The sequence below is a fragment of the Morchella sextelata genome, assembly GCF_020137385.1.
Source record: "Morchella sextelata strain SCLS chromosome Unknown scls_1, whole genome shotgun sequence".
In the NCBI taxonomy this organism is placed as follows: domain Eukaryota; kingdom Fungi; phylum Ascomycota; class Pezizomycetes; order Pezizales; family Morchellaceae; genus Morchella; species Morchella sextelata.
The window spans coordinates 606410-629698 of record NW_025408616.1 but is presented as its reverse complement, the minus strand read 5'-3'; the positions used below and the strand labels follow the sequence as shown (position 1 = coordinate 629698).

The 23289-nt window shown below is 49.2% G+C and overlaps 7 protein-coding genes across 7 annotated transcripts; 3 read left to right on the top strand and 4 right to left on the bottom strand.

The window, feature by feature from the left end:
• Positions 1 to 103: 103 nt before the first annotated feature.
• H6S33_000157 (uncharacterized protein) lies at positions 104 to 2863 on the bottom strand (the record flags this gene model as incomplete). The annotated part of the gene is made up of 8 exons (XM_044831503.1): positions 104 to 596; positions 651 to 913; positions 975 to 1243; positions 1309 to 1443; positions 1502 to 1865; positions 1933 to 2053; positions 2105 to 2652; positions 2705 to 2863. 8 exons carry the CDS (start codon positions 2861 to 2863, stop codon positions 104 to 106), a joined length of 2352 nt encoding a protein of 783 aa, XP_044699716.1.
• Positions 2864 to 3922: 1059 nt separating this feature from the next.
• Positions 3923 to 6472, top strand: H6S33_000156 (uncharacterized protein; the record flags this gene model as incomplete). The annotated part of the gene is made up of 8 exons (XM_044831502.1): positions 3923 to 4003; positions 4053 to 4133; positions 4201 to 4312; positions 4534 to 4745; positions 4820 to 5114; positions 5173 to 5568; positions 5679 to 6338; positions 6399 to 6472. The coding sequence occupies 8 exons, from the start codon at positions 3923 to 3925 to the stop codon at positions 6470 to 6472; spliced, it is 1911 nt and encodes a 636-aa protein (XP_044699715.1).
• Positions 6473 to 7603: 1131 nt separating this feature from the next.
• Positions 7604 to 9211, bottom strand: H6S33_000155 (uncharacterized protein; the record flags this gene model as incomplete). The annotated part of the gene is made up of 1 exon (XM_044831501.1): positions 7604 to 9211. The coding sequence occupies one exon, from the start codon at positions 9209 to 9211 to the stop codon at positions 7604 to 7606; it is 1608 nt and encodes a 535-aa protein (XP_044699714.1).
• Positions 9212 to 9910: 699 nt separating this feature from the next.
• On the bottom strand, positions 9911 to 10987 carry H6S33_000154 (uncharacterized protein; the record flags this gene model as incomplete). Its single annotated transcript, XM_044831500.1, has 6 exons — positions 9911 to 10084; positions 10143 to 10245; positions 10312 to 10655; positions 10737 to 10815; positions 10876 to 10888; positions 10963 to 10987. 6 exons carry the CDS (start codon positions 10985 to 10987, stop codon positions 9911 to 9913), a joined length of 738 nt encoding a protein of 245 aa, XP_044699713.1.
• A 927-nt stretch (positions 10988 to 11914) lies between these two features.
• H6S33_000153 (uncharacterized protein) lies at positions 11915 to 14823 on the top strand (the record flags this gene model as incomplete). The annotated part of the gene is made up of 4 exons (XM_044831499.1): positions 11915 to 12194; positions 12433 to 12611; positions 12665 to 14419; positions 14491 to 14823. The coding sequence occupies 4 exons, from the start codon at positions 11915 to 11917 to the stop codon at positions 14821 to 14823; spliced, it is 2547 nt and encodes an 848-aa protein (XP_044699712.1).
• Positions 14824 to 15515: 692 nt separating this feature from the next.
• Positions 15516 to 16783, top strand: H6S33_000152 (uncharacterized protein; the record flags this gene model as incomplete). The annotated part of the gene is made up of 2 exons (XM_044831498.1): positions 15516 to 16661; positions 16724 to 16783. The coding sequence occupies 2 exons, from the start codon at positions 15516 to 15518 to the stop codon at positions 16781 to 16783; spliced, it is 1206 nt and encodes a 401-aa protein (XP_044699711.1).
• An 843-nt stretch (positions 16784 to 17626) lies between these two features.
• On the bottom strand, positions 17627 to 22326 carry H6S33_000151 (uncharacterized protein; the record flags this gene model as incomplete). Its single annotated transcript, XM_044831497.1, has 8 exons — positions 17627 to 17677; positions 17739 to 17941; positions 18000 to 19173; positions 19227 to 19937; positions 19993 to 20319; positions 20384 to 21841; positions 21892 to 22083; positions 22138 to 22326. 8 exons carry the CDS (start codon positions 22324 to 22326, stop codon positions 17627 to 17629), a joined length of 4305 nt encoding a protein of 1434 aa, XP_044699710.1.
• Positions 22327 to 23289: the final 963 nt, after the last annotated feature.

Here is a 23289-nt window from a genome sequence, read left to right as displayed (position 1 = left end):
TATCGATAGCCGATCGCTCTCGGTTCTATATGAAATCTGCAATTGAAGAAGTTTAAAATATTTATTTTCCAATGGAAGCCTTTCAGCAAGAAATTACCGTATCCTAAGCAAAAGCCTCTACTCTCCTTTGCAACACAGTTCTCGCATCATTGGCCGATAGGTTCGCCAACCCTAACCTCCCTAAGGTATCTCTGGCTTTGTCACCGCCCTGGAAAACGGACCCGGCCACCTCCTTAAGCCCAAGGCTTCCTTCAGCCGGAGAAGTTGGAAGTGTGAGCAAAACACAGGAATCTTTCAACTTCCTCATTGATGCCGTCGGCTCCTCTACATATCTAGAGCAAGTTTTCCATATTTCGTTAATGTCGCTGGAGAACTGGCTTCCCCCTGCGGAAGAGAATTGATTTCTCGTGATAACATAGTCCCACATCCAGTTCTGAATTCCAGCACCGAGCTTGCGAAAAACTCTCCTGAAAACTGCAGCAGCAACAGTTTTTGCCAGGAAGTCAAGGAAGGAGTTGAGTGTTGCTACGGCAGGAACGATTTCAGGGGAAATTGTAGAGTCGCCCCGATCCATATCAATAGATGACCAAAGTGTTCTATATCAGAAGGGTGAGCAAATATCTTGCAGAAATATGGGACAGGGAGCTGACATTCTTGAATAAGATTTCAATTCTTCCTTAATACTTCCCAACAATAATTCCACAATCATCTCTTCTGCTCTAGTCCTAAGGCTCTTGTATGCTTCGGCGATATTATCAAATAACGCGCCATCGTCGTCCCCAGAAACGACTGCATTACTAGTAACGTTGGCAATCTCTTCTACATTCATAGTACCTGTCAAAGATTTATTCGAATTGCTTTGTTGCGATTTCTGGGCGCGGGTCTGCAACTCCTCCCAGAGTTCCAGGAAAAACTAGAAAGAACATTAGCTATTAAGTAACTCTATGAGTTAATGCAAGGATATTTGAGCATACAGGGTCCTCGTCCCAATCCCGTGTACAATCCTCAAGGAATGTCGCACTCCCGTAAACTTTGCACAACCTTTCCAGACCACCAATGCCGGAGAGGGATTGCACCTCCTCTTTGCTAGTCCCTTGAACAGCCCTTGCGATTGATGACGAAAGTATACTAAAGGCATCGATACTTGACTGGAGACGGTTGAGATATTGGTCTAGGATAGATATTTGAATATTCATCAAAAAACTGAGACGCTGGTTGAAAGAGGTCAAGGGGCGGTATCGATCTAAGTATGGTACATTAGATTATACACGATATATATAAGATCTGGTATCGATGAAAATGAAATACCTGTGATTGTCTCTAAAAGATCTTTCAATCGGAGTGCGGATTTCGTTGGTTTTGCGTCATTCGGGCCTGCACTATCGTAATCAATAACCCAGGCATCCTCGGCCTTGAGAATGTTATGATATCTCGATAAAGCAACTATCCACCGAGTAAGCACACTACGCCGATCCATCCCTAAGACATTATTAGAACTTACACTCTTTCTCCACTTTTATCCATCCAGCAAACCCATTCTCTACCGTCAGTACCTCGTGTGTCACGCCTTTCCATCCATTTTCCCCATAAGGGACGTACGAGAATTCGTCCCTAAGTACAGCATCGAATTTAATCATTTCATGGATAAAATGACTCAAGAGCTGGGCTTGATCCAGAATTTGAGGAAGTAGATTGTGAATTTTGCGTCGAAGTACCGGTAGGAGCGCGGTAATGAATTCATTTACAGCGTCTCGAGAGGAAACGTGTGGATTTTCAGAAGACGACAGAATCGGTTGTATGTATGAGCAAAGAAACGGATTATAAGTTGTAATTAGGGTAATCAATTGCGAAAGGAACCATTCCGGCTATAAATGAATCTTTCAATATTTGCTAAAATTCCAAGGGATATTGACCAAAGGAGATAAAACTAACCTTATCCACACGGTTTGTTTGTTTGTCACCCTCAAAGTGATATCTAAACCTAAGCTCCAATGGTTTTACCAGAACTTCAAGAGGTAGCAATGGCTTATCTTTCAATCCAGATTGAATTTCGCTGCAAACCGGTTAGTTTACGCAGATGTTATAGAGCAGGTTAGTAACGTACGGTTCCTGTAAAACCAACAGTTTGTCAAAGCCTTTTTGAAACTCCGGGAATTTATTTAAATCTACTTTCGGTGCTGGCCAGCCCATTTTCCCGAGTACGTTTTGAAACTCCCCAGCAAGCTTGTCCTTCATCTCATCCCAAAGAGTGCTCGTGGTTTTTTCAACAAAATCAACTAAGTGAACTGCGGCACTTTCTGATGCCTCATGACGAATCTTTAGTGATTTTGCTAAATGCTGCAACTTATTGTACGGAACCAGAGCAGATTTAGGGTCCTTTTGAATAAGCTTTCGCGCCTCCTCGGATAGTTTATTAACCTCAATGATCAATGCAATATATCCCTTTGCGACATCTAATCTTCGGAGTTTCTCCATGCTAGTTTCAAATTCGCGTGCGGCATCCTGTGCAGTTTCCGATGAAGTAGTGGCTCTTAAACGGCGGTCAATGTCTTCCTGCTCTTGTCGGAATAGCTGCGCCTGTATCAGGACGTTTTGTGAATGTTCTTTAGCAGCATTCCGAGCTTTATCAGCTCTTGTTTCTGCTTCTTGAAGCTGTGCACATTCTTTATTAGTCGAGTAATGACCTTTGATTGCGATGGCGTACCTGGTCACGGAGCTGCGACTGCTGTGTCTGAACTATTGTGAGCAGGGCGTCGAGGTTTTCCAAATCGCTCAATGTCTGGAATTTATCATTTAGATAGTCCTCAACAGGGCTATCTTTTCCCCGGGAATCCACTGGTGTTCCGTCGAGATTGCCGGACATTTTTGCTATGATTGTAGGCTTGAAGTGTTGTAGCTGTTGTTGGTGTCCTTAAGTTATATGCAGTAGATTCTTAGTCATAGTTGAGTCATCGTGCTGCACAGCTGTGTAACTAATTCCTGGAGTAGGACATACAGTACCGTAATATGTAACACTTTAAGTAGGTATATATTAAAATATATTTTAATATTATCAAGACCTAAGAGGTTTCAATGATGATTGATGAGCATAAGCAAATGAGGCCGGTCAGAGTGTTATATGTACCACATGCATACAAATATTTCGGGGATCTTAATCTTTGTGAAGTGTACTAGCAATGCCGACTGGAATTTCGGTCACGTGGGGATACATCTAGAGAGTGGCAAAGGCATGCCAGTTTCTACTCTCACCTACGCATTATTTAACCTACACGTGACCGAAATTCCAGCCGGCATCGTTAATAGTTAAATCAAAAATAAGGGACAGGTGCTAACATCGAGATCGACAGCAGCTGAAATTCAAGCGCTGAGATACAAACCTACTATGACGTAGCAGCTGCAGTAAACTAAGTCCCTCCTCATCCTGTCTATGTATATACTGTAAGTAAACAGTTTAACCAAGTACTCCACAGTACATTGACATACTCTAGCTGAGCTTGAGCTATAAGGTATTGGTGTCAATATTCAACGCATACCCTTCGGAATAAGAGGTGAAATGACCCACAGAATTGTCGACATCACCAGTAATTCAACACTACTTCATCGATTCTGATTCGGCACTTCACTGACTTAGATTGTACTTCATGGAGTCTGACTTGGTACTTTCTAGCATGATTTAGCTCTGATGATCGAGTATGATTCGTTTAGAAATTAGAAGTACATGTGTACCTGGGGCCTGGCCAGCTTACTGGCAACTACATGTACCTACATGTATCTAGTACTCTAGCTCAGGGTGGTTGCATGTAGATACATACTTATCCTAGATTGGTAAGTGTCTGAGATTAGATAAGATATTTCTCACGTAACCTACATGTCCCGGACAACCTCCCCAGGCGTTGTCAACAACGACGGACTATTCGCGATAATGGTTCCCACCTCTGGCACTGTCGATACGGGTCACATCAAAGCTGCGGCTCAGAAGGATCTTTTAGACCTTCTTTTGGGCGTAAGTTAATGACTTGTCTCTCACTTCCTGTCGCTAATAGTCGCCCTAGGTGCGTGGGAAAAAGGTTCTGGTTCTCGACAAGTCGCTCAGCGGCCCTCTCGGTCTCTTTCTAAAGTTTTCGGCCCTTCAAGTGCGCTTAATCAATCTTTTCATCGCCTGTAAAAGGTATTTGTGATAGTAATGGGATATCGTTTTAGGAACATGGTGTCGACAAAATATTCTGGATTGATGACGGCGTGATCGAAGCTACACAAAAGAACATAGTGTTTCTAGTACGGTGCACAGTCAAGAATGCATATGCGATAGCAGGTGTGTAGGGCTTCTTACCAATTTCATTATGGAGTCCCATAGACTTTTTCCACGGGCCAAAAGTAGGCTGTGCGGAGCTTTATGTCTACTCCACACAGCCAGTCTTGCGCCCAATATAGACATAACTCCAGCTTTCTCAATAGCATAAAATGTTGCAGTTGGGAAATTTCATCACCATCAGTAGCAGAAGGCTAGATAAGCTGACATTTTGTACTTCATAGCTCACGTCAAAAAAAATGCCAAAATCCCTGGTCAAGAATTCGAGTATAATGTCCTATTCGTTCCCCGACGGACACTTGTATGCGAAAAGATTCTTGAGGATGAGGGTGTACTAGGCGATGTAACACTTGGCGAATTCCCTCTTCATTTTCTCGCATTGGAGCCCGATCTCCTTTCTTTGGAGCTTGAGGATTCCTTTGAAGAACTGTACCTTGTATGTTCTCATAATTCCGTGTCATCTCAAATGGTGCAATACTTTCCCTATCAGCTATTCTTACGATTTTATAGCGCAAGGATTATACGTCCATATTTTACTCGGCCCGTGCACTGATGGGCATTCAACGTCGGTACGGGCTATTCCCACGCATAATAGGGAAAGGTGACTGCGCAAAACGCCTAGCAGACGCCTTAATTCGTATGCGAGGCGAAGAGGATGCGTCTGATACCAATCTTTTTGCCCTAACCCCAAGCAGCATACTTGGGGAATTGATAGTGGTGGACAGGGAGTCAGACATGGTGACCCCACTATTAACGCAGCTCACTTATGAAGGATTGATTGACGAGACAATCGGGATCCACAATTGTAAACCGACCCTCCCTCGTCCTTGAGAGGCAAGATTGGTTGTTAACGGAATAAACAGCAAAGATAGAGTTGGATGCCGCCCTTGTAGGGCCTCCGCAGCAGCAGCAAGGCGCTGCCACATCTTCATCGTCGTCATCTGCTGCAGCTCCTGCATCATCTTCCAAACAGAAGAGACCAGTTCTTTTAAGCTCGGAGGATAAACTGTTTGAGAACTTACGGGACACTAATTTTGCAATTGTGGGGAATTTACTTAATAAGGTAGCTAGAAGGCTAAACGACGACTATGAAGGTCGTCATCAAGCAAAAACAGTCTCAGAGATTCGTGATTTTGTGAGCAAACTTGGCGGCCTACAACAAGAGCACCAATCACTAAGGTTGCATACGGGTCTAGCCGAGGAAATAATGAAGCATACCCGCTCCGACATCTTTAATAAGATTCTCGAAGTTCAGCAAAGTAAGCTCTCTCGATTATTTATGTCCCTACTCCAACCAGTTCTAGGACATTGGAGATGATATATCATTAAAAATGCTTTATAGTAGAGCTCTAACCTTGATTGATTATAGACCTTGCAGCGGGCGTCGACCCGTCTAGTCAACATGACGCCATAGAAGAATTAATTTCACGGAATGCCCCAGTAGAAGCCATTTTGCGCCTTCTGTGTATCGAATCCCTTATTAGCCAAGGGCTGAAGCCAAAGGATCTTGAAAATTTCAAAAGAGAGATTCTTCATGCATACGGATATAACCATGTATTGACCCTCGACGCACTCGAGAAGCTCCAACTTCTCCAGTCTCGTACAACACTTGCCGCATCAGGCGTTGTAAGAACGAACTACACAAATCTTCGAAAGACGTTGAAGTTGATTGTGGACGAAGTGAACGAGCATAACCCCGACGACATATCATATGTCTACTCTGGTTATGCACCATTGAGCATCCGATTAATCCAATGTATCATTCAAAAGCCGCTCATGACCGCCACTGCAAAAGGGGCAAATGGGGGTGTAAATACTGGCGCGGCGGGTTGGAAAGGATTTGAAGACGTTCTCAAGAGCATCAAGGGAAAAACATTCGACGAGTTTCAGAGGGGAGAAGATAAAGCCGTTAGGGCGAGGAATATATTAAACGGACAGGCCGAGAAGAAGGTTACCGTCGTTTTCTTCGTTGGGGGCTGCACTTTTACGGAGATTGCAGCGTTGAGGTTTATTGCCAAGCGTGAAGAAGGTGCGTTGCTCACTTACGCTACATACCCAAACTTTGTCTTTATACTAACTATTTATGTAGATCGACGACAAATCCTCATTGGCACAACTGCTATTATTAATGGTAATAGGATGATGCGAGCGGCAATTGCATAATTGGGGGAATTCATAGTTCACATTTTCTACTTTGTTTTTAGCAGCGTTTCTTTTGAGTGTCACCATTTTATGAACTTTATGAAGCATCAGCGTTTTTTATAGGGCGATAATCGGAAGAATCTATCGATTCATACTAGAACTTAATGAATCTCCCAATATTTTTTCCCTAAAGCATGTAGACCTTTCAGTGGACCAAGCCGGAAGAGTTTTAAATCCGGCCCGGACCATTTGATCTCTCGTAATTTTCCAGTATAGATATTGAAAGGTCGACAAAATACCTAAAATGACGGACCCCACCTACTTTGTAGACCATGGTGGATTATATGAAGGTTTGGGGGTACTATTTGTAGTATCATGGAACATCACTCGATTTCCTATCCACCCCGTACAATCAGACAGGACAGATTAATTATACACGAAATCACCGTATATTGGTGGAAGACCAGGCGTCACTGTGTTTCAGGCCGTCCAATCACTTATACCTCCATACTAATTCATCCCCCGACAAATCTTCTAGAAGATAGTATAGTAGCGTACGTACATGTATGTAGACACATGATGTCGATCGAGTTAGAAATTACTTACACCAGTATCCTGGGCGTATACAGTACTGGGTAGCTATTCCTTGGGTCAATGTACTACATCCAATCACAAGCCCATTAAAATTGTATTTGTATCTCGATGTAAATCCTATATCTCACACTCTTTGCAAGGATGCACGTGGCTGGTGTTAGTCCCAGTGGTACATGGTCCGCTCTGCAAAAATATTGGTTGTGTATAGCGGGCATATATAAGTACATGGGCCCCGGCCGCGTCTGTGTCGATGTCTTTTTGGTCGAGTGATAATCCATGAACACACATCAGCTACATACCCAACGCTAGGCCAGTGATTCCACCGCAAATCAAGCTAATCAACTATAATACTATTCTCAAAGCCATCATACTCTCTTACTAACCAGAGAATTTATTCACGTTATTATAATTAGGATATCTATGTATAATGGATTAAACAACAGTGTGTGATATTAGTCTATCATCGGCCTTGACAGTTCTTGCGTCAACCATCTGATTGCGATGTCAGGCCAGGTCAATTTGACCTCCTTCGCCCTTCCCACCGGAAGTATCTCCCCTTTATTCTTCATTCTCAACCTGTTTCAGAATCAGCGCGCCCTCCCAACTCTTCATCACCTCATATATCTCACGCAAAGTCGGTCTATCCGCCTTTGTCTGCAACGCCTTCCTCACAATCTTCAGCACCGCCACCGGAACACTCTGCCTCGCCTTCTTCCACAACGTATTCCCAACGGGGAACCAGTCATTTCCCATGCCCGACAGGCACGGCACATCCTCAAAGATGCACCACAGGCAGCAGCCCAGCATCCAGGCCATTGCCGCACTACACTCCGCGTCCGAAGCGTCTCCCCAGAACGGGATCTTCTTGTGGTCTGACGGCCCTGTGTACTGGGCGTCTGAGTTCGGCTTTGACGGGCTGATTATGCTTGTCCGCGAGAGCTTATAGTCGAGCACCTTTTGATGAGCTGCGTGCCTCTCTTGCCCCGTCATGTCTTTAGCGACAGAGCACGGGTGCGGGCTACACACTCTGCACTTCTCGCCCAGCCCTGGGGTTGTCCCAGAGTCGCTTGACCCACTCATGAATCGTGAAATCCTCCCTTTTCCCCGGACCATCATGACCTCGATAGGCGTGTATTGGACCCACGTCCCCGCCAACTCAAAGTCAATCAGCCTCAGATTCCCCGCGGCGTCCAGAACAATGTTGTCCATTTTGAGTGCGCTGTATCTGCCACATTTCCCGTCGCTGCCACCACTGTACTCATATATATGCAGCAGGGCAGACGTTAGCTGCAGCGCCCACCTAGCCTTCTGCTTCAGCGTGATCTCGTAGTTTTTGACATAGTTCTTCAGGCTGCCCCCCGAGTAATATGGTGTTAGAAAGCCAATCACAGGCTCTGTAGGCTCAAGACAGTACAATGACGCTGGATCCAGCGGATGCTGGACTGAGTGTGCTGTCTGCTTAGTGATAAGGTAACAAGGGCGCTCAAGGATATTTGGGTGTGGCGGCATACTGAGGAGCGTATGCAGCTCCTGATACAAACCCTGCGGGGACTGGTTCGTCTTGAACGCATACAGCGTGCTATCGTCATGCCCATTTATCGACACCAGAACAACGGTATCATGGAGCCACGCCCTGACCTGGAGCTTCGTCAACGGTATCACAGCCGGCATGCCAATTCCCGTCTCCAGCTCCTTCCTGCAGTCCTCCCTGCCAAACCCCCACAGGTTCCTCAAAACCACTACAGAGCGGGTGCTGTCCTCGAATTTGGACCCCCAGTATATATCAGACTCCACGCCCTTACCATTGCCGTCCTCCTCCCTCGACCACCGGATGCCGATGTGGGAGTCGTTGAAGGGGATAGTTCTGTATTCCTGCTCGAACGGGTAGTCCTTATCCTGTGAGATGTTTGTGAGCAGCTTGAGGAGCCGCCGGTAGTATTTGGATTTGGTGTGGAGGGAGTTGCGGATGAAGCCGTCTGGGATGGCGTCGATTCCAATGTGAACGAGGATGTCGCCCTGTATGAATATGGACACGAAGAGGGGATATGTGATGAAGTGGGGCTGGGCGTAGATGTTGGGCCCGCTGCGGCCGTAGATTGTCCATTGGCCGTTTGTGGGGTATTCGACCTCTATGGGGGGGAGGTTTATGGGGATTATGGTGCCCATGATTTAATGAGATACTAGCTAGGTTCTGATTTTGGATCGAGGAGGACGAGCAGGTTGTGGTATGAATTGGAAGGAGAAAAAAGCTTAGAGGATGTTGAAGAAGTGGAAGTAGGAATTGGTTGTGAGATGTTGGCTAAGAATTGAATTCTGGTAGTTTGATATTGAAATAAGTAATTGTATGGATGGGCATATATTTGAAGGAGGTTGAAACAAATTGCTCATGAAACATGGGATGCATTAAACTAAGGTGCAGATATTGGAAATATCAGTTGACCATGGCGGTGGGTAGCACGTGCAACTTATATACGTGTTTATCAATAGCAAACAGCCAATGACAGATAGTATAAAGGTTAATACCAGTGGAGTGGTGGCATGCGGTGCACCCACCTGGTTTATGGCATCACTGCCACCACTCACTGATACATGTACTGATTGATACCAACATTGCTCTTGAAAGCCACTGGAACGTGATGGAGTATTCCAACGTTTAGTACACATATTCACGCATCTGATGACTGGACCCTGAAGGGCAAAACAAAGAGGGTGGTGAAAACGCTAATGCACAGATTTGCATCAAGCTTTCTTCTATTCTTCGGCTGGTCACCGTGCAGTTACCTACCAATTGTTGTTTCAATAAAGTAGTATTTACTGTATGCAACATGAGCCGCTCCACGAAAGACAGATATTTCCCACCGTTCTCTAAGCATTTCCCAATCTCAGCACAACCTCGGCCATCTCGTCGTCCGTGTAGATTCTGAAACCCTTCTCCTTGGTGACGGAGGCCAGCTGGACATTCTTGGAGTCGAGCTTCTCCTCCATCACCTGCTTCAGAGTCTTGAGGACCATTGTCTCGGCTTCCTCAAGTGTCAATGACTACAAATTCTTGTCAGCTACCATAATTTCCACAAACTTGGCGAAGGTTAATGATTACCTTATGGTATTCGTTCTGAAGCTCAGCTTGGGCACCCTCGCTACCCGAGCCAATGGCCTTCGCATCATACCTATAAAAGGTACCTGACGGCTCGGCATGATACCTTATCTCCCCCACACCCATTAGTCCTACCCCACAACCCCACAGAAGCCAAACAAGCGAAACTTACAGCTGTGGGCCATCTTCATCGTATCCCGCGATCAACAACGCAACACCGAAGGGTCTTGACATGATACTCTCCTCGCCGTCTGCGCCCTCTCCAAACCTGAGTGCCAGATCACAGATGGCCTGCGTACAGCTCTCGACACGTAGGGGCTCGTTGTAGTGGAAAAAGTGGTTCTGTGACTCGACACGGGCATGCTCGATCATGGATCGGGCGTCGGCTTGCAGCCCGGACATGGCGCAGCCGATGTGTCGGTCGATCTCGACAATCTTCTCGACGGACGAGGCCTCGAGCAGCGGCGATGTTACTCGCTTCTCCACACCGATTATTACACCATATCCAGTGGCTACCTGTGGTTCCGGAGGCGGCGGTGATTAGTATAGGTGTAGTTGCAGGTAGTGATTTGTGGGGGGGGGGGGGGGGTTATGTACCCCGATAGCGGTAGAGCCGAGCTTGATTGCTTCAAGGGAGTATTCGACCTGGAAAAGACGTCCTTCTGGGGAGAAGGTGCTGTGTATCCGTCAGTTAAATTGCAGTGCAAGATGGAGATATGCTCGGTTGATTACGAACTTGATACCGCGATCTAGTAGTGATGGTTAGTTAGCATTTCATTGCCGGGGATGAATCAAGCAAAGCGCCGGGGCGGGTGAAACAAACCGTATTCTGACCGTGCAATAAACATTTTGGCAGTATTGATGCAGATGGAGATGGATAGGGTGGGGTGTCGATGGGGGGAGATTAGCAAATGGAGGGGGTGAAGAGCTGTTGGTGGAGCTGTTTGTCAAGGTTCACGAGTAAGGGCGACGCGGGCATCAACGAGGCGGGCTGCCCAGACAAGTCAGTAGGAGGGGCAGAACTGCCTAATGCGGTGAGGATTATCCGTAACGGGTGTAAATCTTGGCATTGATACTGGTCTGTGCTGAGTCATCAAAGTAGGTATCAGAATTGACCCCTCCATTTGCTGTGGGATTCTGTCCAAAACTGTTTTTTCTTTGAATCTTGCATAGAAGGAATGAGCACAAGTGCATGAGCGATTGAGAGTGTAAAACTCTTCACAATTATCAGGCATCACTTCCTATTTTAAAGACTCTGGCCACATTGTTCTTAGCGTCAAACTAAACTGGTAAAGCTGGCGAGTGACAGTCTATGATTGCGTGTAGGCACACAATCTTTTATTGGGATTGATAACATCGCCCCATCAGATTGGACCTCGGGTTGGTTCTTGCTTTGGTATTGAGACCCATGATCTTTACGAATTCTTTATTTGCCCTGCAAACCAGAAAACACCTGACAGACTGAGGACAAACGAGTGGACAACAAATAACGGCATTCTCCTTATCTACTCTCAAAACTAACAACACTCCAGCTCCTCACCTGCTTCACCATCCAAACCCCAAGAGCTTCCATACCCACAAACATTGTTCCTCCATCTCCAGCCCTGTCGTCCCTGAGGCTCAAACACTAGCACCACGCGGGGCAGCTAATCGTTGTCACCGGCACGCAGGGGCACCCACCACCCACCACTAAATTCGCGTCTCCGTCACTCACCCCATCCCCCCCACCAACCCCCCTCCACACCACCACCACCACCACCACCATCACCACCACAATGACCTCCCGAAGCTTCACCGCCGCGCCTGACCCCAACCGCCGCACCAGCCGCGACCCCACCTCCCGCGTCCGCGCAGGAGGAGGGCGCGACCCAAACTCGCCGCCGCCCGCACGGCGGCCCGCAACGAGGGGCGTGGATAAGCGCACGACGGAGAGGATCCATATCACGGAGACGACGACGACGGGGCGGCGCGCAAAGTCGCCGGGGAGGGATACGTCGAGGACGAGCACGGGGATCTCGGTGGGGAGTGTGGGGAGTGGGAGGGGGACGCCGAATGGTAGGAGTACTTCTTTTGATTGTTGTGGGAGGGAGGTCTTTGGGGGGGGGGGGGGGGGGTGGGGGGAGGTAGAGGTTTTTTGGAGTCAGGGGGAGTTTTGGATCACGGCACTTGCTGCGGAAGCTATATGCCTGGAACTTGTTCAAAGAAACCTATGAGAGCCTCTACAATCTCACCTCCGACGAACCTCCAACGCTTTGATCATTGGCCTAGTTTGCTAACAACTTATTGACCTCAGTCCCATGGAACCCCGAAGCAAGCCTGATACCCCCAACCACCGCCCCTCTGGCCTCCCGAATCTCAATACCCCCTCTAGCCTCCTCAATGCCAGCTACAAAGCGCCCCCCACCCCTCGAATCAATGACCCTCGAGCTCCAAGAAGCCTCAATCCTCGAGGACCTCCTCTTCGTCTTTATGGCATGTTCTACACCCCCGTATCTACAATACATCACATACTAACCCCCTCCTAGGGCTACGAAGGCCAATACATCCGCTTCCGCGAAGACTACAACCCCCACCTCGAAAGCGCGCGCCTCGACGGCCCCCAATTCCGCATCCTCCCCGGCCTCGACCCCTCGCTCCGCGACCTCTCCACAACAATGCTCAAAATGGCGACGCACTACGGCGCCGTCGAGGCCTTCGTCGAGGTGCAGAGCCGCGAAGAGTTCGGCGCCGTCAACCACGCCCTCTGCGCGGCCATCCGAAAGCTCCTCCGCGACTATCTCGTCCTCGTTGCGCAGCTCGAGCACCAGTTCCAGACGAGCCCCAGCTTCACGCTACATATATTGCACCTGCACACGCTGCCGACGTGCCACATGATGTACCAGCTGTACTCGCTAGCACGGGAGATGCTGCGGCGCAACTTGATGCTGGAGGACGACATGGACGACTCGGTCGACGACTACGACGACGTCGAGAACATCCTCGAGAGCCTGCGCGAGGGCGGCGACATCGTTGGCACCAGCGGCGTCCCCGGCGTAAAGATATGCAAGGGTGGCTCGGTCCTGGGTCTGCTGACACACCGGCTCGCCAGCATGGCGGGTGACCCCGCGGCGCGGTCGCTCCTCAGCATGCTGCTGCGCGAGGCGTCGAGGCCGTATATGGCCATGCTGAACGAGTGGCTGCACCACGGCATGATCCGCGACCCGCACTCGGAGTTCCTGGTCAAGGAGCAGAAGAGTATCCGCCGGGAGCGCCTCGAGGAGGACTACACGGACGAGTACTGGGAGAAGCGGTACACGGTGCGCGACGGCGACGTGCCGCCGCAGCTGGAGGCCGTGAAGGAGAAGGTGCTCCTGGCGGGGAAGTATCTGAACGTCGTGCGGGAGTGCGGCGGCGTGGACGTCAGCAAGCAGGTGGCGGACGTGCCAAAGAGCTTTGACGACATCCGCTTCCTGGACAACGTCAACAGCGCCTATGCGCACGCCAACGAGTCGCTGCTGAACCTGCTGCTCACCACGCACGCCCTCCCGGCGCGGCTCCGCAGTCTGAAGCACTACTTCTTCCTCGACCGCTCGGACTTCTTCTCGTACTTCCTCGAGCTGGGCGCCACGGAGCTGCAGAAGCCCGCAAAGAAGGTCAACGTCGGCAAGCTGCAGTCCCTCCTCGACCTCACGCTGCGGCAGCCGGGCTCCATCGCCGCCTCAGACCCCTTCAAGGAGGACGTCAAGGTGCAGATGAACGAAGTGGGCCTCACAAAGTGGCTGATGCGCGTCGTCTCCGTGAGCGGCATCGACGAGGGCGTCACCACCTTCGAGGAAACACACAAGGCGCCCGCCGCCGCCTCCGCCGTCGACCAGATCATCGGCTTCAACGCCCTCGAGCTCGACTACAGCGTGCCGTTCCCGCTGTCGCTCGTCATCTCGCGCAAGACGGTGCTGCGCTACCAGCTGCTGTTCCGCTACCTGCTCAGTCTGCGCCATCTCGAGACGCTGCTGGGACAGGCGTGGCAGGACCACAATACGCAGTACACGTGGAAGCAGCGGTCGCGCTTCCCGCAGATTGAGATGTGGAAGCGCCGCGCGTGGACGCTGAGGGCGCGCATGCTGGTGTTTGTGCAGCAGCTCATGTATTTTTGTACTAGTGAGGTGGTGGAGCCGAATTGGAATGGGCTGATGAGGAGGTTGGGGGAGGTGCGGACGGTGGATGAGTTGATGCAGGATCATGTCGACTTTTTGGATACGTGCTTGAAGGAGTGCATGTTGACGAACTCGAAGCTGCTGAAGGTATGTTTCCCTCTTCTCTGTTTCCTCATGCTTCACTTCTGTCTTTGGAGCTCTAACTAACGGCGCCCCAGATCCACGCAAAGCTAATGATGACCTGCACCATGTTCGCCTCCTACACCTCGAGCCTCTCGAAGGCGCTCGTCGGCGCCGACCCATCCCTCGCCGGCCCGTCGGCGCGGCGGGGCAGCTTCGACGACGTGAAGCTGGACCCGGCGCGCCTCGACAAGCTCAGCGACAACCTGGCCAAGTATGAGGAGAACTTCTCGCGGCATCTGAAGATTTTGCTGGATGCGCTGAACTACTATGCGGCGACGGAGACGGTCGTGCTGCTGGGGTTGTGTGCGCGGTTGAGTACGGCGAGTAATGAGAAGGATCAGGGGGGCGGGCTGGTTATGACGGGGTGAGTGGAGTGCCCGGGGGGGGGGGGGGATGGGAGGTGGGGGAGGTGGTGTAATATTATTGCTATTTTTTAGCTTTTTTTTTCGTTTTCACTATTTTTTTTGTTTTAAGAGGAGTATGGCTTAAATAGGTGAATGAGGGAATTGGGGAATGGAACGGACGAATGAATGAATGAATTGCGAGCGCTTTTTCTTGTTTGGCACGGGATGCTGTTTCGAGGATCGAGGATCAATGATCAAGATGGTGGGTTTTTTCTTTTCGGTAATTGGCAGGAAGCGTTATTGCTAGAGCTTGACCAAGTAAATAGCTACAATACCAGCAACTGATACCCATTCTACCGTCATCATCGTACTCCTATTACTTCTACTGCTTCATCTCTCTCGCTCTCTCTCTCCGTTCGGCAGGTCGGCGGAGGCATCAGCAATGCTGCGGGTGGAATCGATCCTTACCTAATCGACGTCTATTCTATTCTAGGGAGACCTCGCTCCACTCAGCCGCGACGCCACGCATACACAGCAGTTCAGCTCCCGTCTCAGCCCCTCCTGAACATCGCCAGAGCTGTTCCCTTTAATTGCAGACATCCCCACTCCCCCAGACTGCCTCTCCTTCTCCTCTACATCTCCATCTACACCCATCCACAGCATCTGCATCTATACCCCCCTTTGCATCTACATCTACACCCAAAACCACAAGCACAATGGGCCTCTTCTCCAAAAAATCCAAAGACACCACCGGCACCGACGACGCCAACCGCGCCGCCCTCTTCGGCGGCCGCAAGGCCTCCCCCGCCCCCTCCGCGGCCCCCTCCACAACCAGCGGTAAACAAAACCCCTACGGCGCCCCCTCGCCGGCCCCCTCCTCCTCCTCCGGAGGCTACGGCGGCTACGGCGCCCCCCCACAGCAGCAGCAGCAGCAGCAGCAACCAGGCGGCTACGGGGGCTACGGCCGCTCCGATTCCACCAGCACCTTCGACTCCAACCGCGACCAGCTCTTTGGCGGCGCGCAGCAGCGCCAGCAGCAGCACCAGCCCCCACCATACGGCTCTGCCCCCGCCGGCGGCCCCTCCGCAAACGAGAAGGGCGCCTACGGCAGCAGCAGCTCCGGTGGCTACGGCGGCAGCTCCAGCAGCGGCGGCTACGGCAGCAGCAGCAGCTATGGCCAGACCACCGGCGGCGACAGCTACAACTCCGCCCGCCAGCTGACCGCCGAGGAAGAAGAAGAAGAGGACGTCAACGCCGTCAAGCAGCAGATCCGCTTCACGAAGCAGGAGTCTGTCGCGTCGACGCGCAACGCGCTCCGCGTGGCCGCGCAGGCCGAGGAGACGGGGCGCACCACGCTGGGCCGCCTCGGCGCGCAGGGCGAGCGGCTGCACAACACCGAGAAGAACCTCGACGTTGCGGCGAGCCACAACCGCATCGCCGAGCAGAAGGCGCGCGAGCTCAAGACGCTCAACGGGAGCATGTTTGCCGTGCACGTGTCCAACCCGTTCAACTCGACGAAGCGCGCGCAGGAGGAGGAGCGGCGCATCTTGGAGCGCCACCAGAGCGACCGCGAGGAGAGGGACAAGACGAGGCAGTTTGGGTTTGAGAGCCGCAACCATGTGGGCAAGGCGCTGGGAGGCAGTGGCGCGGGGGGGCCAGGGAAGATGCCGGGCAAGATGAGCCTGGCGGAGAGGAGCAAGTATCAGTTTGAGGGCGACGAGAGCGATGATGAGAAGGAGAGGGAGATTGAGAACAATCTGGACGCGCTGGGCTCCGTCACGGGACGCTTGAGGAATCTGGCGATGGCCACGAGCCAGGAGGTGGATAGGCAGAATGCGCAGATTGATAAGATCATAAAGAAGGTATATAAACATAGCTCCTTGCTCACTGGTTTGCTGGTACAGCTTGCTAACACAATAAACAGAGCGACCGCGTCGACGACCAGATCGCCGTCACCCACAACAGGATCAAGAACATCCACTAGACGGATGCCATAGACTCTATACCATGTGTCTCTTTTTTTGTCTCGTATCAATGATCTTGTAGACAACCTTTTCGCCTTCTAATTTCCTTGGCTGGTTTTTTTTTTTTTTACTTTTCTCTTCTGTTGGTATTTTTTCTCCTTTTCGCGGGTTGGAACCGGTACCTTGGGGGTCTTTGGGGGGGGGGGGGTGGTAAATGGTGGTTGTTAGTAGTAAATTCATAAAATATCACTCGGTTGGTAAAACATGACATTTCTATCTTCCTTACTGGGCAGCGAGTGAATTTTGTGAGCGAGTGAGTGAGTGAGTGAGTGACCATGATGAGCGAGTTTTGGGTGAGTGAGCGATCATGATGTGTGGGTGACCCAATCATAGTTCCCTGTCAAAGGTGCACTAAAGAAGGTAGAGCAAGTAGAACAGGTATGTATGTAGCCCAATAAACTCGCACATGCATTCTTTTGTCCTCTCTTGGTGCGTTCATTATTTTTAAACCCTAGCCTAGTCGTGCCCTGTAACTGAAGAAAGAAGAAAAGAAAATATATAAGAAAAAGAAAAGAAAAAAGTGGGAATAGAAAACGATGGGGAAAAAAAAGATAGAAAAAAAAAAACATTGCATCAATCATGATCAATCACAATCCCAGCCGCCTGCCATCGCCATCAAGATCTAATTTCAAAAAAAAAAAGAAAAGAGTAGAAAAAAGAGGAAGGTTAAAAAAATGTAGAAGATAAAAAACACGATATAGTTTTTTTCTTTTTGGCTTTTAGATTCTTGGCTACCCCCCCAAACCCGGCGGTTCATCCTCGATTGTCTCGAACTGCTACTTACCACAAACCATTATAATAATTTACATCCTAGCACGTGATTTCTGCGAATGCATGAACATAGTTTTGAAACCCTATGGTTACTGTTAGTAAGCAAAGAGCAGCAAAGGTAGATAGGAAGGAGGAATAACATACATTGCACAAAGTCATCATATCCGGGAACGGTGTATCTCTCAGCTGGAAAGCGGACGGGATAATCTTCACCGGCCAGCTCCCCACCGGCGACGCAGCACCGGCCTTGAACATGAGGAGGAAGTAACCGGGGTGCTTTGTGTCAAAGCAAAAGCCATATGTTGACCGCTTCGGGTTGGCTTCGCAGTACTTCTCCAGCCATTTCTCTGCGGGGTTGTTAGAATCAGGGAAGCACTAGGTAGGGGAGAATGGACATCAACATACCACAGTCAGCCTTGGTTCCTGATATGAACTTGCTGTTGTGTGTCAACTCGTCGACCTTTCGGGCCATGGCCTTGATGTGGTTGACGATCAGCTCGTCCAAATCACTATACGAGAACCTTCCACCGACCCTCAATGTCCTTCCGACAGTGAACTCATTCTCCTTGTCAAGCTCCAGCACATCGATGTGTTGGTAGATGTTATCGCTGACTTTCCACGTGACAGCAATGTGATCAGGACCGTTAGAGGAAGGTCGGATGACAGCGTCTCCTCGGCTCTGGCCTGCAAGGAACTCCTCGGCTTGTCTGCTATTGAATGGCTTGAAAAGTGGATGTTTGATGACCCTTGCGCTACGGGTCTGTTCCTGGTTGGTAACGGCTAGGCGGGCCTTGTCTCGTTCCTCTCGGGCATCGTCCCATTCCTCTTGAGGTACGTCCGGATTCTTGCGTTTTGGGTTCCGCACTTTGTCCTCCCGCAGTGAAAGCTCGGCGTAGAATGTCCTTGTGTTGATGTTCTCAATTCTGGCCTGGACTGTCTGTCCGATAGAGTACATGCTGCTGGGGGTAAAGTGTGATGTTCCATTGTGCATTTCATCGATAGAAACGTTGCCCTCGATCCCGCAGTCAAGACGAGCAGCAATAAATCTGTCTGTGACACGCCTAATATTGACGGGCACGACCATCCCTTCATCCAGAGTCTCCCGGGTTTCACCTGTAAGCATAGTAAAGATTTCTTCGGTGCTAAGCTTGTTAAACCTATTTCGGAGTTCCTCGTATGCGTGCTGAAGTTCGGCACGGATAGTTTCAAGCGTGGCACGCTTCTTCTGGTTGAAGTTACGCTCCAGTTCCTCCGCATAGTCTTCCAAACTCAACTCATTGACCTTGTCTTCCTGGCCGTTGATAAGTTCGTTGATAACAGCACCAGGGCCACCGTCAACTACCATAGCAGCGACATCCTCTTCATCAATGTCAAGAGCATCTGCGGCCATCTTTCGCCCTAAATCATAATCCTCAGGGTGGACTCGAGTATTGTCGAGGTAATCCGAGTTTCGGTCTGAGGGATCGTGAGGAATTATGAGGAAACTAGCACAATTCACAAACACCCTTGGACCAACGACCGTGCCCAGCCCTTTTTCATTGTCACCCAAAAGCTCAATACGGCTTGAAACTCTCCCTCCCTAAATATAATTAGCGACCTTAGTTCAACGATATTAGCATAAAGGAAGCTTACATTGGCTTGAATTGTTTTCAAAACACTGGTGGCCTTCCTAGGACCAAGACCACAGACATAGGGAACTAATGTTGCAACGTAAGGCTTACTTGCAGCTTCGTTAATATCAACTCCCACAAGGTTCACCATATCCACAATGGCAGAGTCTAATGATCTCTGCAATTTATCCTCGGGTAGAAGCTGCTGGGCAGTGTGAAACACAATTGACACAATATCTTTTCCCAATCCAGCATATTCCAACAAAGGATTTTGCACATATCTAGCCAACGCAACACAATAGCGGGCAAGCGGGGGAAGGTCGGGATGGTCCACCATAGCCCTCTCACTATTATGATATAAACGCGCAACCTCATCATTGACGTAGACCACCTCGATCGGGATTTTTTCATCCTCTTCTCCAGTAACCACGATTTCATTCTGCTCAACAAGCTGCCGGAGGTCCTCGACGAGCTTGTGTGTTTGAACGCTGAAGCCGCTTACACCTATAACATCTGGCTTCCTCCGCTGCAGAACGTCGACTAGCTCTTGTCGAGATTTCTCATCTTTAAGATCCGAGTATTTAACGCTTTCGAGGACTCGGCCGTCTTCGTCTCTGAAGATACCAACAAGAGCATCTCTACCCCGCTCTCCCTGACCGTTTGAAAGGGCGAAAACCCGCGGGATCTCGCCCAATTTCAGAGCTTTAGGTTTGTAGGGTGCTTGGTCGAGTTTCTGATATCAAATAGTAAGTAAAGTCTCTAAATGCAAAATGAAGAAAAAAGTTTACCTTTGAATAATTCCTACGACACTCAGATGCCACAGCGTCCTCACAGGCAGTTCTCAATTCATCCTTCACGTTCTTTTGGAACATGACTCTGAACTTTGCCATCGCGAGATCAACGACGTCTTTGCGCTCTTTGTTCCAGGCATCAGCAATATCACTAACATTTTCAGACGTGATATAATCGTAAAGCCTGCGAGTGTAACCCTCCTCATTCTGCAGCTCGATATTGATCTCTACCAACCCATCACTTTCAGCCTTCATCATACGGAGATACATTCCTGGCTGCGCTGCGATGGCCTGCATTGTCTGATTGCGAAGGTATTTGAATTCCTATTTTGTATCAGTTTCAAGCTCATACTAGTAACGATATAACAAACACGGGGAGATTACATACGTAGTATTGATGTTGCTCGTCAATCTTCTTTACACCCTTTTCTGTAACGTTGACATGTATCAAACTCCTTGTGAACCACCTCTCCCTCAATGCCTTTCTTAAGCTTGGATTGGTGAACATCTCCTCCGCAAGCATAAACTTTGCGGCCTGTAGCGCCGACTCGCCAGATGCAAATTCTGGAATTTCGATGTACTCGTCTGACATGGTATGCGGATAGTCCAATGGATCCTCTGCAAACTCACGCTTCTGGTCCAATTGCACATTGACTGAAAACTGTGATGCGGATATACCAAAGGCCCTAACTAGTCCGTAGACTTTACCGTTGCGAATTCGTTCAAACATCGTCTTGGCATTTCCGGGTCTTCGGAAATGACTTCCACGACCTTCTACACCGTTTAAAGCGATGTCTTTGAGCTGTGAATGATAGCGGAAATGTATATAATCGTGCATGTCCTGGAGTTGATCGCTTGTTTCGGCGTATCTTATACCTTCTTCAGCCTCTCTATCCTCGACGTTGGCGTGATGCTTAAGCTGGTCATAGGTGCGCATGAAAGCCTGACGTTTGTCAAAATAAGCCCGGAACTTAAGATCGAGCTCAAGGATCTCCCAAAGATCATCCTGAGATATAAGCCTTTCGGCTACAATCTCATACTGTGCTTCATTATCATTATACTGGCGTTTGGGTACTTTCTCTGCGTGGATTAAGTAGTCTTTCCGGTGCTGAAAGACAAAAGGGACCTCCATATCTTCAAGAATAAAGAACTCTAGGATTTTCTTGATAGCCTTCACCAATGCCTCCACAAGATGTGATGTTAGCCTCTTCTTAGGAATCAAGAACTTTGAAATCCAATCTCCTTCCTCGTCAATTTCATCACGACCAATCCGAAGATGGGTGTATGGCTTGCGGGCGATCTGGTATCTTTCTGGTACATCATTCAAACGTATCTCATTGTCTTCATCCGTAAGCATACGTTCGGCCAATTCGCTAGGCTCAAAGACGTCCTTCAGCTCCAAATCCTTCACTTTATCCTCGCCCTCTTCCTCCTGGTCCTCCTCGGTGATAAGTGCAAAGTCGTACTCGTCTCCTCGTCCAAATATATCCTGCATATCTGATATTGCGCCTTCGCGGAGGTTCAGGTGCTCGGGTGCATAGCTGACTCTGCCTCGATCCCCACCCCTACTCCTTTGTCCGGCCATCTGCATGTCATCGTCACTTCCTCCCTGACGTCCCTCGTCTCCGGAGTCTTCCTCGATGAAATCCGCGAATTCGTCAACGAGTCCACGAGCATCCCCCCGATCGCCTCCGCGAGCACGCATGTTACTGAGGCCTTCATCATCGTCATCGGGTTCCCCAGGGGCATCGAGGTCTTCCTCATCAGAGAAAATATCGTTGAGATCGCGTGATTGCTGCCTACGACGGCCATCTGTGCGACCTCGTTTGAGGCGCTTGTATTCGCTCTAGGATGGGTCAGATCAACCTTAGATTTTTCTGAGGGTAGTGAACAAACCTCTCTATGGACCTCAAAGCCAGTGTTCTCCATGACTAGGTCCAGATCATCTTCGTCCAGGCCCTCTTCCTCATCATCTTCGCGTTGGGACCTCGGCCTTTTCTTCTTCCGCCCTTTGACCATTACTTTGGACCCATCATCTTGCTCTTCTTCCTCATCGTCCTCATCGTCAACAATGAAGCCTTGCGCAATCTGTCCGATCACGTTAGTAATTCCCGCATTTCACCTGAACTATTAGAGACATACTTTGGCGGCCTCTTCGTCATCATCATCATCCTCTTCTTCACTGCTGTCTTCGGGATCTTGCCGCTTCTGCTTCCCATTTAACCCTGATTTCCTGTGCTCGCCACTTTCGCCAGCGAGCTCGTCGTCTAGTTCTTCGTCCTCCTCATCATCTAGCTGCGCCTCGCGATCAATGAAATCGCCCAGAGCCATGTTTTTTTTTTTTTTCTGTTGCCTAGACTGGTGCGCAAATTGAACTTCTTGTCAAAGGGAGGAATTAAGGCTGGTGCCAATTTTCTCGTGATTCTATGGATTTTAGCTGCGCAGCCAATCAAATTAAGTATAGAAGCTGGCCCACGAGAAATCAAGGTGTTGAGAAAATAAAAAGAGAAAGAAAGGGGAAAAGACAGAGAACCGTTCAAGCCTGAGAGCTATATGGTTTCTTGACGGAAACGTCAGGGTAAGTCTGGTTTCTTGACAGAAACGTCAGGGTAAGTCGTCGCGCATCTCACACGCGATCTTGGCACAACTTATGTAACACTAAATTAGCGCGAACTGATGGCTCATACTATTTTAACACCTTAAGTAACCTGTTAACGGTAACACAAAGTGCCCCGACCTGGAGCACATAGAGTTAAGAGAGTTTAACTTATATGTTAGATGCGATACACGAGTTAATATGCCTATTTGTGGCTTCAGAGTCTAGGAGGATATTAGTACTTCTTTTTTGATCAGTTTGTACCTTATAAGGCGGCATCTAGAGTACTTTGTGAGTCATGGTGGAAGTTTCTGGCGTCCAGTATATATGGATTTTATAGATAAGAAGTATATTTGGGTTCCTTATTATACTCCTTCTACTCGTAATTTCATAGCGTTTGTGAACATAGCTGGGTCTGCATACACCAAAATCTGGAGCCTCATGCAGGATTTTGCAGGTATGCAACCCAGTTGTGTTCACAAACGCCATGAAATTACGAGTATACATGTGGTTCATAAGCGAATATAATACCATTAGACGCATAAACAACATGACATGCTGCTTGGCATACGAGTGAGATTGCATGATTAAGCCCCATGCGGTTTAATGATATATGTACCTAGCTCTGCCTTGGACCGGAGGCTTGAAAACTGAGAGTTTTAATAGGTAGATTTTAGTCTCGCGCCTAGACTATGAAT